This window comes from Callithrix jacchus, chromosome 10 (genome assembly GCF_049354715.1).
Source record: "Callithrix jacchus isolate 240 chromosome 10, calJac240_pri, whole genome shotgun sequence".
In the NCBI taxonomy this organism is placed as follows: domain Eukaryota; kingdom Metazoa; phylum Chordata; class Mammalia; order Primates; family Cebidae; genus Callithrix; species Callithrix jacchus.
The window spans coordinates 120716414-120731164 of NC_133511.1; the positions used below are offsets into that span (position 1 = coordinate 120716414).

Genomic DNA, 14751 nt, shown 5'->3' on the forward strand with positions numbered 1-14751 from the left:
GCATCAAGGATAATCTATGAGCTTATTTTGCTTTTTTGAACATTAAAGTCTCACTTTTTACTTGAAATAAAATAATTCTATCTTACCTGAGAATATAAGTATCGTAGCATAAAATCCAGAATGAAAGACTTGCCCTTTCGGAAGGCACCAGCCACTGAAACCACCACCACATCAAGATCTCGGATGTGGTCCTGCAAGAGGATGCTGGCCAAGGCTTTCTCATCTAGCTCAAAGGAATGTTGTTCTTTCTGAACCAAAACAACCTGCACTGGTTCCGGCTTGCTGCTCTCCATGGCATCACCTATGTTCACATAGAGAAAAAAATTAGTGTCAAATTTTTAAAATATGTTTTTGAATGTGAGGAAAACAAAAACTTCTTAAACAGGGCACAGGGCCGGGCTCAGTGCTCATGCCTATAATCCCAGCATTTTGGGAAACCAAAGCAGGATATTACTTGAGGCTAGGAGTTTGAGACTACCCTCGGAAACAGTGAAACCCAGCTCTACAAAATTAAAAAAATTAGCAGCCGGGTGAGGTGGCTCACGCCTGTAATCCCAGCACTTTGGAAGGCCAACGCGGGCAGATCACCTGAGGTTGGGAGATTGAGACCAGCGTAGCCATTATGGTGAAACCCCGTCTCTACTCAAAATACAAAATTGGTCAGACGTGGTGCCGCATGCCTGTAATCCCAGCTTCTCGGGAGGCTGAGGCAGGAGAATCGCTTGAACCCAGTAGGCGGAGGTTGCAGTGAGCTGAGATCATGTCATTGCACTCCAGCCTGGGCGACAACAGCAAAACTCCATCTCAAAAAAAAAAAAAAAAAAAAAAAAGCCAGGCACAGTGGCTCATGCCTATAATCCCAGCACTTTGGCAGGCCGAGGCGGGTGGATCACGAGGTCAAGAGATCGAGACCATCCTGGCCAACATGGTGAAACCCCATCTCTACTAAAAATACCAAAAAAAAAAGTTTGCTGGGCATGGCAGTGCACACCTGTAGTCCCAGCTACTCAGGAGGCTGAGGCAGGAAAATTGGTTGAACCCAGGAGGTGGAGACTGCAGTGAGCTGAGATCGTGCCACAGCACTACAGCCTGGGCGACGGTGCAAGACTCCATCTCAAAAAAAAAAACATGTGTGTGATGGCTCATGCCTGTAACCCCAGCTCTTTGGGAGGCCAAAGCGAGTGGATCACCTGAGGTCAGGAGTTCAAGACTGGCCAAGATGGCAAAACCCTGTCTCTAATAAAAAATACAAAAATTAGCTGGACGCAGGTATCTATAACCCCAGCTACTTGGGAGGCTGAGACAGAAGAATCGCTTGAACCCAGGAGGTGGAGGTTGCAGCGAGCCGAGATTGCGCCATTGCACTCCTGTAGTGGTGTACACCTGTAGTCCTAGCTACTTGGGAAGCTAAGGCAAGAAGACTGCTTGAACCCAGGGTTTTGAGGTTACAGTGAGCTATGATCGCACCACTGTACTCCAGCCTAGGTGACAAAACAAAACAAAACAAAATGAACACAAAAGTACTAACCATAAAAGGGCCAGGCACAGTGGTTCACCCCTGTAATCCCAGCACTTTGAGAGGCCGAGGTGGGTGGATCACTTGAGGTCAGGAGTTCGAGACAAGCCCAGCCAACATAACCAAACCCCATCTCTACCAAAAAATACAAAAATTAGTCAGGTATGGTGGTGCACACCTTTAAGTGCCAGCTACCCAGGAGGCTGAGGCATGAGAATAACTTGAACCTGGGAGGCAAAGGTTGCAGTGAGCCAAGATCATGCCATTGCACTCCTATCTGGGTGACAGGTAAGACCCTGTCTCAAAAAAAAAAAAAAAAGTACTAACCATCAAAGAAAATAAAATGACAACACAGACTTCATTGGAATTAAATTTTAGTTCACTTAAAGATTTCAATAAGTAAAAGTACAAGCCATAGGCTAGGAAAGAGTATTCACAATATCTATTTCCAAAGGACCCACATCCAGCATCAACATAGCAATCCATAAGAAAAAAATGAATATTCCAAGTTTTAAAAATAATAATGATGAATAAAAGACTGTAAATAGGCACTTCACACACACACAAAAAAAAGATATACAAATCCTATTAAAATGTGCTTCCAGCCGAGTGGGGTGGCTCATGCCTGTAATCTCAGCACTTTGGGAGGCCAAGGCAGGTGGAGTATGAGGTCAGGAGTTTGAGACCAGCCTGACCAACATGGTGAAACCCCATCTCTACTAAAAATACAAAGATTAGCTGGGCATGGTGGCATGCACCTATAATCCCAGCTACTCAGGAGGCTGAGGCAGGAGAATCACTTGGGAGGCAGAGGTTGCAGTAAGCCAAGATCATGCCACTGGACTCCAGCCTGGGCAACAGAATGAGACTCCCTCTCAAAAAAAAAAAAAAAGATGCTTCCATATCATTGCTTAATAGCGAAATACGAATTAAAACCACAATAAAATACCACTACCTGCCCATCAGAATGGCTAAAATTTAAAAGACTGACAATATCAACTATGGGGCAGGGTATGGAACAACTAGAATTTTCACACCTTCTGATAGCACAAAATACTATAGCCACTTCAAAAAACTGTTTGGCAGTATCTACAGAAATTAAATATATCTGTGATCTGGCAATTCTACTCCTAGGTATACACCTAAGAGAAATGAACGCCTATGTCCACCAAAAATCATATATACAAAAATGTAGAGTTAGGCATGGTAGGTCACATGTGTAGTCCCAGCTACTTGGAGGGCTGAGGCAGGAAGATTACTTGAGCCCAGGAGTTCAAGCCCAACATGGACAATATTGCAAGACTCTACCTCAAAAACAGAAAGTTCATATCAGCTTTACTCAAAACAGTCCAAAAGCGGAAATCAAACGTCTATCAATAGTAAAGTGTTTGCCACTGCTAAGCTTTCTACATGTATTATTTAATCTTTCGAACCTCTCTGTGATAGAAATAATACTGCTCCATTTTAAAAAGAAGGAAATGGCCAGGCTCAGTGACTCACACCTGTAATCCCAGCACTTTGGGAGGCCAAGACAGGTGGATCACTTGAGGTCAGGAATTCAAGACCAGCCTGGCCAACATAGTGAAGCTTTGTCTCTACTAGAAATACAAAAAAAATAATACTTAGCCAGGTGTGGTGGCACACCTTGTGGTCCTAGCTTCTCCAGAGGCTGAGGGAGAACTGTTTGAACCCAGGAAGCAGAAGCTGCAGTGAGCTGTGATCGCGCCACTGCACTCCAGCCTGGGTGTCAGAGCAAGCAAGATAGTCTCAGAAAAAAAAAAAAGATGGAAATGAAGGCATATGGAGGTTCAGCATATTACCCAACAGATCCTAGAGATAAGCCCAAAAAAAGATCTTTAGGTGGTTGTGCTTTGCAGATCACTAGCAATAACTCAAAAAGTTTTAGAAGCAATTAATTCTATAGTTCAAAATTAAGCACTAACTAGTATTATACCTTCCCTATCAGAGTTTATCTACCAAAACACAAAGTTAATTAACTAATTTGAAATTCAGGCCAGGCACAGCATTCACACCTGTAATCCTAGCACTTAAAGAGGCTGAGATGGGAGGATTGCTTGAGGCCAGGTGTTCAAAACCAACTTTGCCAACATAGCGAGACCCTGTAAGGAAAGGACAGGGGAAAGGAAAAAAGGAATGAGGGGAGGGGAGGGGAGGGGAGGGGAGGGGAGGGGAGGGAAGGGGAGGGGAGGGAAGGGGCAAGAAAGCAAGAAAAAAATTCATTCAGGCCGGGCGTGGTGGCTCATGCCTGCAATCCCAGCACTTTGGGAGGCCAAGGTGGGCAGATCACCTGAGGTCTGGAGTTTGAGACAGCCTGGTCCAACATGGTGAAACCCTGTCTCTACTAAAAATACAAAAACTAGCCAGGCATGGTGGTGGGTGCCTGTAATCCCAGGTACTCCAGAGGCTGAGGGAGGAGAATTGCTTGAACCCGGGAGGTGGAGGTAGCAGTGAGCCGAGATAGCACCACTGCACACTCTAGGCTGGGTGACAGAGTGAAACTCTCTCTAAAAAAAAAAAAAAAGAAAAGAAAGAAATTCAGAGCTACTTAGTAGCTGTGGATTTAGGAGAAGTTTACAAAAAACTACCAGTGGGGCCTAAGGAATGAATAAAAAACGATTTCCCTAAGTGTGAGTATGTGTCACTGGTATTAAAGATGTTTGTAGGTAGTGAAAAGGACATATTAATTTTAGTAATTATGTATTTAATGTATACTTTAAAACAATAAATCTGTATTTTAATGAATTCTTGTTTAGAAGGAGGCTAAGCTTAAGAAGTCAATTTATTTAAGACAAGGTCTGGCTCTATCACCCACGCTGGAGTACAGCGGCACGATCTCAGCTCACTGCAACCTCTATCTCTTGGGCTCAAGACATCCTCCCACCTCAGCCTCCTGAGTAGCTGGGACTACAGGCATGCATCACCACACCCAGCTAATTTTTGTATTTTTTAGAGAGATGGGGTTTCACCATGTTGCCCAGGCCGGTCTCAAACTCCTGAGCTCAAATGATCCACCTGTCTCTCGGCCTCCCAAAGTGCTAGGATTACAGGCATGAGACACTCTACCCGGCCAAGAAGTCAATTTAAAGTAGACTTAAGGAGACATATTAAGTAAAGCTTAGTATTGACAGGCATACATGGCAAAATCACAAAGACAGTCCCACAGTGACTGTCTAACCAACACTGAGGGCTGCCCAACCACGGCAGACAAAATAGCTTGACTGCTGACTCTCTACCCTTTAAGCTACTGGAATAGCTGCTCACTTATTACATTTATATTATAAGATAACAACAGAAGGGTTCTTCGTGGGTTTTTTTGTTTTTGTTTTTGTTTTGAAGACAGTGCCTTGCTCTGGCACCCAGGCTGAAATGCAGTGGTGCAATCCTGGCTTACTGCAGCCTCAAACTCCTGGGTTCAAGCGATCCACCCACCTCAGCCGCCAGAGTAGCTGGGACCACAGGTGTGTGCCTCCATGCCTGGCTTTTTAATTTTTTTGTAGACATAGGAGTCTCATTATGTTGCCCACATTAGTCTCAAACTCCTGGGCTCCAGTGATCCTCTCACCTCAGCCTCCCCAAGTGTTGGAATGATAGGTGCGAGCCCCTGTGCCGGGCTTCTTCCTATTTTCTTAATTTTTTGCAGAATATTGGGAAACAAGTAATAAATATAGGTTAAATATCATGTTATCATTGTAATCAACGTATATTAATACTTCTCTTTCCTGTTATTGACCAGATTAAAAAGGAAACATTTCTATGAATAATATTTTAGGGTTCTTATTGCCCCAGCAGCAGGTAATCCAAGATCCAAAGACCTTCAGTCTTTCATACAAAAGAACTAATGAGAAGAATTTATTCAGACTTTAGGGATAAGCCACAGTGTTAAGTACTGTGTAGCACTCAAAGAAATACAAAACAAAGTCTCGATTGTAGCAGAGATGTCTGGTTGTTTCCCCAATACTAATTTCTCCTTCCTGCTATATAACAGGTTTTCAGCTGGGCATACAACTGCCCAGAAGAAACACATTTCCAACCCAAACATATAGCTGGGATACTACCAGGTGACTAAATTCTGACCAATGGGAAGTGACTGGAAATGACACAGGCAACTTTCAGGTCAGGCATTTTCCCCCTGCTTGCTGATTGGATGTACAAGTGGGAGTGAATCATCTTGGGCCAGGCACATAAGGGCAACACCCCAGGAATGCTGGAGAAACGGCAGAACTACCATACTGGTTCACTTCTATGTGAATGAAAACTAAATGTCTACCTTACTTAAATCACTTATTCAGAGGCTCTGTCAGATACAGCTAAGCCTAGTAGCCGACACAACAGTCTTCCAGGACTTTCAAATTAAGTGCCACATAACAGATCTTTCTATTTTATGTTTCACTATCACAAGTTTACTGAGCAACGTGAATGAAATGACGCCCAGCGCATATGATAAACTATTGTAAAATGAATGAATGGCGAGTACCATAATATAGTTGAAGGCTACAACCCGAAGGATTCAAGTGGCATTGTCAGAGCAGTAGACATGGAAGATGAGGTTACGTGGCTATAAGATGAGATAATCCAATGATAAGAAAGTATACAGTTGTATACAGTAAACTGCACTTCAAGAGAAGCTGAAGACTACTGAGGACAGCTGAGGGGAAAAAAGTGCTTACTCATCGCTTCCTCTCTTTCTCCCTGTAGCACAGTACCCAAGAATAAAGGAAGGGAACCAGGCTCTGTTTAGTTGGAGGAGCTGGGGTGATTCTGCATTTCTCTTCACACTAGTATTATAAGCATGATTATCAACAACTACCAGATTTTAAAACATCTTGTTGGCCAAGCATGGGAGCTCACGCCTGTTAATACTAGCACTCTGGGGAGGCCAAGGCTGGTGGATCACCTGAGATCAGGAGTTTGAGACCAGCCTGGGCAACATGACAAAACCCCATCTCTACTAAAAATATAAAAATTAACCAGGCACGGTGGTAATGCACCTGTAATTCCAGCTACTTAATATCACTTGAACCTGGGAGGCGGAGGTTGCAGTGAATCAAGATCGCCCCACTGTACTCCAACCTGGGCAACAGAACAAGACCCTGTCTCATAAAAAAAAAAAAAAAAAGATGTTCACCAACAGTGCTCCTTCAGTTTGGGCCTATGTAAGGGAAGAATTATTTTGAGCTGCACACATCACGAACAATGTAAGTTAAATGGAGCTCCTTGTGTATTACACCTTTTTTTTTTTTTTTTTGAAACTGGGTCTTGCTCTGTTGCACAGGCTAGAGTGCAGTGGTGCAATCATGGTTCACTGCAGCTTTGACCTACCGGGCTCAAGAAATCCTCCCACCTCAGCCTCCCAATCTCATCTCACTACAACCTCCACGTCCCGGATTCAAATGATTGTCCTGCTTCAGCCTCCCAAGTAGCTGTGATTACAGGTGCCTGCCACCACGCCTGACTAGTTTTTGTATTTTTAGTAGAGACAGGGTTTCACCATGCTGGCCAGGCTGGTCTTGAACTCCTGACATCAGTTGACCTGCCCACCACGGTCTCCCAAAGTGCTGGGATAACAGACATGAGCCACAATGCCCAGCCTACCCTCTATTTTGATGATACAACTTCACAGATCTCTAACCTGCATTTAGTCCAAATGTACCCCTGCCTAAGGGACAGATTCACCTACTTACTCTAAGAAATAACCTGTGGAAATATATGAACTTAGGAGTCAAAACGCAAGTTCCTGCTCCAGCCCTACCACTAACAACCTGTGTGATCCTGGCCATGTCTAGTTTTCAGTTTCGTCAGTAAAATGAGTCAAGTGCTGGCTGGGCATGGTGGCTCACTTTGCATGATCAGGTGATCTGCCTGCCTCGGCCTCTCAAAGTGCTGGGATTACAGGTATGAGCCACTGCGCCCAGTCCACTCCTCATGAAACTTAAACTCTGGAGATCTAGTCTCCAGGAAAGGTATTAGAAATATCTGTAAGTGGCAACCTTACATGCCTTGTCCCTCTAGAGAAGCAGTTATTTTCCAAGGTCTGACTGCATGCTGCAACAACAGTTAATGCTATATTACATTACTTAAACGAATGTGGAAAACATATGACATTTTTGCAGACACAAGACTACACCTGGACCAGTCACATCTGTCATTCACATGTATTTATGTGAAGTTAAAGCCTATGTTTAAAATTCCAGAAATAATTCATAAGTCTTAAGATTGAATGCAGTTCCAAGTACCATGATGAAACTTGTGCTATCCTGCCTGCGACATGAACTGTTCCTTTTTCCACAGTATCCACACTTTATACACCACCAGCCCATTAGTCACTTAGTAGCCTTCTCATCAACCAGTGTAGTGTATACAGGGCTCAGTGCTGTCAGCAGTTTCAGGCATCCACTGGGGGCCTTACAGTATATTCCCCTCAGATAATGGGGACTATCTAACTGCTGTAAACAGCTCATGATAATACTGTATCAGCCGTCAATTCAAATATGCAGAAAATGATGAAAATCTTTGTATAATAATTAAGAAGTTTTATTTGTTTTTTGAGACAGATTCTTGCTCTGTTGCCCAGGCAGTGGTGATATCCCTGTTCACTGCAACCTCCGCCTCACAGGTTCAAGTGATTCTCCCACCTCAGCCTCCCAAGAGTTTAAGATTCCTGAGAAGTGGGCCAGGGACAGTGGCTCACACTTGTAATCCCAGCACTTTGGGAGGCTGAGGCAGGCAGATCAAGAGGTCAGGAGTTCAACTGAGCGTGGTGGCTCACGCCTGTAATCCAAGCACTTTGAAGGCCAAGGCGAGCAGATCACCTGAGGTCGGGAGTTCAAGACCAGCCTGACCAACATGGTGAAACCCTGTCTTTAAAAAAAAAAAGAGGTCAGGAATTCAGACCAGCCTGGCCAACATGGTGAAACCCCATCTCTACTAAGAAATAGATTGCCGGGCACGGTGACTCATGCCCGTAATCCAAACACTTTGGGAGCTCAAGGCAGGCAGATCATTTGCAGTCAGGAGTTTGAAACCAGCCTGACCAATATCTACTACAGCCTGACCCCATCTCTACTAAAAATAGAAAAAAGTAACCGGGCATGGTGGTGCACACCTATAGTCCCAGCTACTCGGGAGCCTGAAGCAGGAGAATCGCTTGAACTCAGGAGACAAAGGTTGCAGTAAGCTGAGATCACGCCACTACACTGCAGCGTGGGTGACAGAGCAAGACTCCATCTCAAAAATAAATAAATAAATAAAATTTAAAAACTGACAGTGTAAATTAGGGTTTCTCAACCTCAGCACTATTGACATATTGACAATGAGTCTGGATAACTGTTGTGGGGGGCTATCCTATGTACTATAGGCTATTGAGCAGCATCCCTGGACTCTACCCACCAGACACCAGTAACACTCCCCACACAGGCTGTAACACCCAATGTCTCCAGCCATTGCTAAATGTCCCAGAGGCAAGAAGAGGCAATATCACCCTAGGTTAAGAACCACTGAGTAGAGCCAGCCTTGGTGGTCATTCTTAAATGTTCTAAAAACAAAGTAACCAGAGTTACAGAAATACTTTGCTGAGTATATTCATGTATGACTCAGGGTAAAATTATGACCTGAGTTTTCCGGAATCCTTATAAAACAATCATATTCTCTAAAGGGCAAGAGCAACACACCCAAAACAGAGGCATACCATTTTTATGCCTTGTTCTTGCTGGCAGTCTTTAAGGTTTCTAACTGACAGATGAAGCCAGAGAAAACATCATCACAGGCAAGAGTAAATATACTAAGACCTTAGCCAACTCTAGAACTGGGTGTGGTTCCTTCTCGTGGTGGGGGGGAGGGGTGCTTTTATAGATTCTGTCTTGTCTTAAGGCAGTCATTGTGCTGGTAGATACGCTGCAATACATTTAAGGCTGTTTCAGTGAAAATACTATTTAAAGCCAATTAACCAGAATACTGGGCAAATTTTATATTTGTCTGTTGTAGAAAATCTTTTTTGCCTTGGCACCGAAGGCCGAACAAAACCATATTTTTTTGTTGTTGTTGACTAAGGATTGTGTAATGCTTCATAGATATAGGAAAATCATCTATGACTAAACAGTTTTGAAGATTCAGAAAATGCAAAGAAACAGCTGAATCTGAAAATGATGCCAGGCTATATCACGAGTGAAAAAAAGAAACCCTTTTTAATAGAAAGAGCTCAGTGTATCTCTTTCCTAAACATAAGAATGCCACCAAAGGTTTTAATTAGCTGTGTTCCAGTTAAGTAAGGATTTCTTTCCTTCCTTCCTTCCTTCTTTCCTTCTTTCCTCTTTCTTTCCTCCTTCCTTCCTTCTTCTTTCTTTCCCTTTCTTTCTTTCTTCTTTCTCTTTCTCTCTCTCTCTCTCTGTCTTTCTTCCTTTCTTAGACAAGGTCTCACTCTGCTGCCTAGGCTGGATGGAATGCAGTAGCAAACAAGGCTCATTGCAGCCAACTTTTCCTGGGCTCACTCCATCCTCTCACCTCAGCCTCCTGAGTAGCGGGAACTACAGGCACAGGATACCACCTTGGCTAAATTTTTAAAATTTCTGTGGAGAGGGGAGTCTCACCATGTTGCCCAAGCTAGCTGTTCGTGAACTCCTGAGCTCACAGGATCCTCCTGCCTCGGTCTCCCAAAGTGCTGGGATTACAGGCGTGAGCCACGACGCCCGGCCAAGTTAAGAATTTCCTAATTAGCCCCTACTATACCAGGAAACCTATCTTCTAATTGTTAACATACTTCAGCTGTGAAATACATCTAACATGTTCTAACAATCGAAATGTCATGCAACTGGGCCAGGCGCGGTGGCTCTCGCCTGTAATCCCAGCACTTTGGAAGGCCAAAGCAGGCGGATCACCTGAGGTCAGGAGTTCAAGATAAGCCTGACCAACATGGCAAAACCCCGTCTCTAATAAAAATACAAAAATTAGCCAGGCATGGTGGTGGGCGCCTGTAATCCCGACTACTTGGGAGACTGCAGCAAGAGAATCACTTAAACTCGGAAGGTGGAGGTTGCAGTGAGCCCAGATTTCACCACTGCACTCCAGCCTGGGTGACAGAGCGAGACTCTGTCCTAAAAAAAAAAAAAAGAAATACCATGAAAAATCATTTTTTTAAAGAAATATAGAACACCTACTTCTCAATACAAATATTGATAGTTACAAATTATACTTCTTATAAAATAACAAACTGTAAATAACCACCTATAGGGATATACTAGTAAGCCATGTAGAATTACTGGGAAATTTTAACTGTTTTCTGTTCCCTGAAGAAATGTTATCAGATTCTGTGAGTGGGACTGAAGCAGAGGCTGGTTTTCAAAATCCTGGATGATTCTAATGTGCACAGTAGGGTTGAGACCACACCTCCAGGGCAAATGATATAGATATATATATATAGATATATATATATATATGTTTATACTTTCTTTTTTTTTTTGAAACAGGTTCTTGCTGTTGCCCAGGCTTTTTTCTTTTAAATATAAGCTTTCCTCTCACTTTTTCCCCTTGATATTTTTTAGACTAAGTTCCCAGAATCTCAAAGATAACTTAGGAAAATGTTTTAAAATTCAGACAAACCTTAAAATGTACTTTGTTACTTGAACTCTTTCTCAATATGAGACAGAAGGCCATAAAAAAACTTTCACCAGGCATGCCAGTCATTATGGATAAATTCTAAACCAGTTCTCAAACAAGTTCACACACATCTAGGATTCCCTCAGGTACTTCATGGGAATCTTAAATGAGTATGTGACCAAGCTGTTAATAATGACTACCTTTGGGGAATCAGGGAGGTTGAGAGAACTTTCCATTTCTTGCTGATACAATTATCTGTTATTTCACTTTTTTTTTTTTTTATACAGGGTCTCCCTCTGTTACCGGGGCTGGAGTGCAGTTGTGAAATCCCAGGTCACTACAACCTCCACCTCCCACGTTCAAGCAATTCTAGCGCCTCAGCCTCCTGAGTAGCTGGGATTACAAGCCCACGCACTACAACCCTGTTAATTTTTGTGTACTTAGTAGAGGCTGGGTTTCACCATATTGGTTAGGCTGGCCTCGAACTCCCAACCTCAGCTGATCTGCCTGACTTGGCCTCTCAAAGTGCAGGGATTAGAGGCATGAGCCACCATGCCCAGCCTCATTTTCGATAAACTAGTTTGAGTATACTCTTTCCTCTGATTGCTGCCCCCAAAAAGCATGCATATGTTGCACTGTTGAAAAACAATTTTTCAAAAGCTTATCTAAGGCCAAGAGCAGTGGCTCAGGCCTGTAATCCCAGCACTCAGGGAGGACGAGGAGGGCTGATCACTTGAGGTCAGGAGTTCCAGACCAGCCTGGCCAAATGGTGAAACCCTATCCTTACTAAAAATACTAAAATTAACCACGTGGTGGCAAACACCTGTAATCCCAGCTACTCCAGAGGCTGAGGCAGGAGAATCACCTGAACCCAGGAGGTGGAGGTTGCAGTGAGCCAAGATCGAGCCATTGCACTCCAGCCTGGGCAAAAAGAGCAAAATTCCACCTCAAAAAAGAAAAGAAAATTAAGCTAGTACACATCATGACATCTATCCACTGTTATTTCTCCTATTTCATGAAACCTACTATAATGAGGTAGTGAACTATGTAATAAAATAATGGGCAGGGCACAGTGGCTCATGCCAGTAATCCCAGCACTTTGGAAGGCCGAGGTAGGTGGATCACCTGAGCTCAGGAGTTCAAGACCAGCCTGGCCAACATTGTGAAATCCTGTCTCTACCAAAAACACAAAAATTAGCTGGGTGTGGTGGCGGACATCTGGAATATCAGCTACTCTGGAGGCTGAGGCAGAACTGCTTAAAGCCAGGAGGAGGAGGTGAGCCGATATAGCTCCACTGCACTCCAGCATGGATGACAAGAGCGAAACTCTGTTTCAAAAAATAATACTAAAATAAAATAATGTGCTGGACCACTGCAATACTGAGATCCTTCTCAACCAAGTGTTTACAGATGTTAAAGCGGCAACAGGAATTTCTCCAGTACAACCTAATCTCGGTGGGAATTGAAAAAAAAAAAGCACGAATTTGAATTTGAGTACCTATGTTGCAACGCTGAATTCTTGACAGGAACTAGTACTCCGTAGGTTATGCTTCTTAAATCTCCAAAAATTAGCCAACATGTGAAATTGTACATTTTTGGTCCATTATTCCAAGACTTTCACAAAACGTTTCATTGCCTCGTATTTGAATCTGAGAACTGAGACTCGTTTAAAAATTCTTCACTGTTCTTTCTGCCTTTCGATTTTGCAAGTGAAAAACGGTCATTTCAACAGCACACAGATTACACTAGAATAAAGCTAAGTTAAATGACAGATTAAATCAGATCCATGAATACACAGTGACCCCTTATTTGATTTTACTTAATACTTTTACTGGTTTGTGTCTTCAGGAAAGCAAAAAAACAACGTACTGTGTGCCAAAAGTACTTACTAAAAGAACTTACTAAAAACCAATTTAGGCCAATTCTTTATAGCGTTAAGTGTGGGTTGAAAACCAACTTTCCTAATACTTGTGGTCAGTGCCTCAAGGTCGTTAGGATAAAAATAAAACTTCCAAGACACTTCGCAGCCTTCCAGCGCTTCCAGAAAGACCGAACAAACCAGCATCCACCTTCCAGCTCCATCTGGGCCCCGATATCCCGGCCCGAGAGCGCACCGAGTGCCCGGGCACGGAGGGGCAGCGCCTCGGGGCGCCCGGCTCTGCCCAGGGCGGGGCTCGGCGGGGCCGCAGCTTCGGACGCCACCCGGGGGACCATCGGCCCTTGGGCCGCCCGGGGCAGGCGCGGGGGCGTCCAGGGGAGGCAGCAGCCCAGAGGAGGAGGCGCTGGGGAGCCACCGGCAGCACCCGGGCCCGAGCCCTGACGGCGACCACCCCCGGCCGAAGGCTAAGGAAGGCGCCGTCCTCGCTAGACCAGCCGGGCCCGAAGAAGAGCCCCGATCATAAATTCGGAGACCGAGGGACCCCGGCGAGGGACGCGAGGTCCCAGCCCCGGGACGAGGAAGGGCGGTGGCGCGGGCGGGGGAACTCCTCGGAGCTACAGCAGGGAGGGCGGCGGGGGTGGCGGTGGAGCGATCCGGGGAGAATCGGGCACCTCACCTGCTCCTCTCGAGGCAGCTGCTGCCACTCGCTGAGGGGACAACATGGAGCCTCCGCCTTCAAAGCAGAAGCAGTAGGGGTGCAGAGGAGAGGGACGGGTATGGGCGGGAACAAACCGGGCCCTGGAAGCGGGAAACGGGCGGAGCCTGGGCTCTAGAAGAAACTAGCGAGAAGGTGGGGCGCGCGGAGCAGCGACGAAGCGAGCACAGGGCGGTAGGCGACACCCAACAGTCAGCCCGGGGCGTGGCGGGAAAGCGCACGCGGCGAAATCCCGCCACCGCCCGCCGCGTGTGCGCGCCCGCGGGAGCACGGAGCGAACCACCGACTACTTGTTGGCGGGGCGCCGGGTGCTACGATCATTTGGGAATTGTAGTCCCGCGCTCACTGGGTCCCGACCAGCGGTCCCCCATACTGCGCACTCATCTGGGGCGGGACTTGGCGCGGTTCTCCGACGACTGAACTACAACTCCCAGCAGGCCGTGCGGGAAGGGGCGGGCTGGCCCGGGTCCTCCTGAGAGCCCCGGCCGACGCCTGGCATGCAGACCAGGCCACGGGCCGAGGCTTCAGCCTCGAGATCCGCGTGTGTGAGATGGCTTCGGTGTTTAAATAGGCCTGGGAGCACATGGGCGGCAGAAGGGAGGCCTCAACCCTGAATGGCATGAACGTCACAGGGTCTTGAATGATTTTGACTTCATAAGGGCTGGTGGCCATGACTTCATTACCACCTTTGTTATCATTTCCCTATATTCCTATCCCTGGCCAGGGCTGATGTGCACCGTCACCACTGTAATAGCTAATGTAAGAAATCCAGGCCAGGCGCGGTGGCTCACGCCTGTAATCCCAGCACTTTGGGAGGCCGAGGCAGGATTGCTTGGGCTCCAGTGTTCAAGACCAGCCTGGGCAACATGATGAAATCCCGTCTCTACAAATTATACAAAAATTATCTGGGCATGGTGGCGCACGCGTCTAACCCCAGCTACTAGGGAGAGTAAGGCGTGAAACTCGAGAATTGCTTGAACTCAGGAGGCAGAAGTTGCTGTGAGCCGAAATCGCACCACTACATTTGAGCCT

General features: G+C 45.5%; 1 protein-coding gene across 5 annotated transcripts in view; it reads right to left on the bottom strand.

The window, feature by feature from the left end:
- ATL3 (atlastin GTPase 3) overlaps positions 1-14294 on the bottom strand; it is a 56826-nt gene extending 42532 nt beyond the window's left edge. Inside the window, exons 1-3 of one of the 5 annotated variants that reach the window (XM_078341239.1) lie at positions 14100-14294; positions 3550-3636; positions 87-301 (exon numbers count right to left, since the gene is read on the bottom strand). In XM_078341239.1, the coding sequence (XP_078197365.1) occupies positions 87-301; positions 3550-3636; positions 14100-14103 (306 nt within the window). In that variant the 5' untranslated portion in view covers positions 14104-14294. Of the gene's footprint in view, positions 1-86; positions 302-3549; positions 3637-12623; positions 12882-13680; positions 13742-14099 lie in introns of those variants that run through there. The other 4 variants (XM_078341240.1, XM_035263044.3, XM_035263043.3 and 1 more) reach the window with 4 other exon arrangements.
- Between the last annotated feature and the right edge of the window lie 457 nt (positions 14295-14751).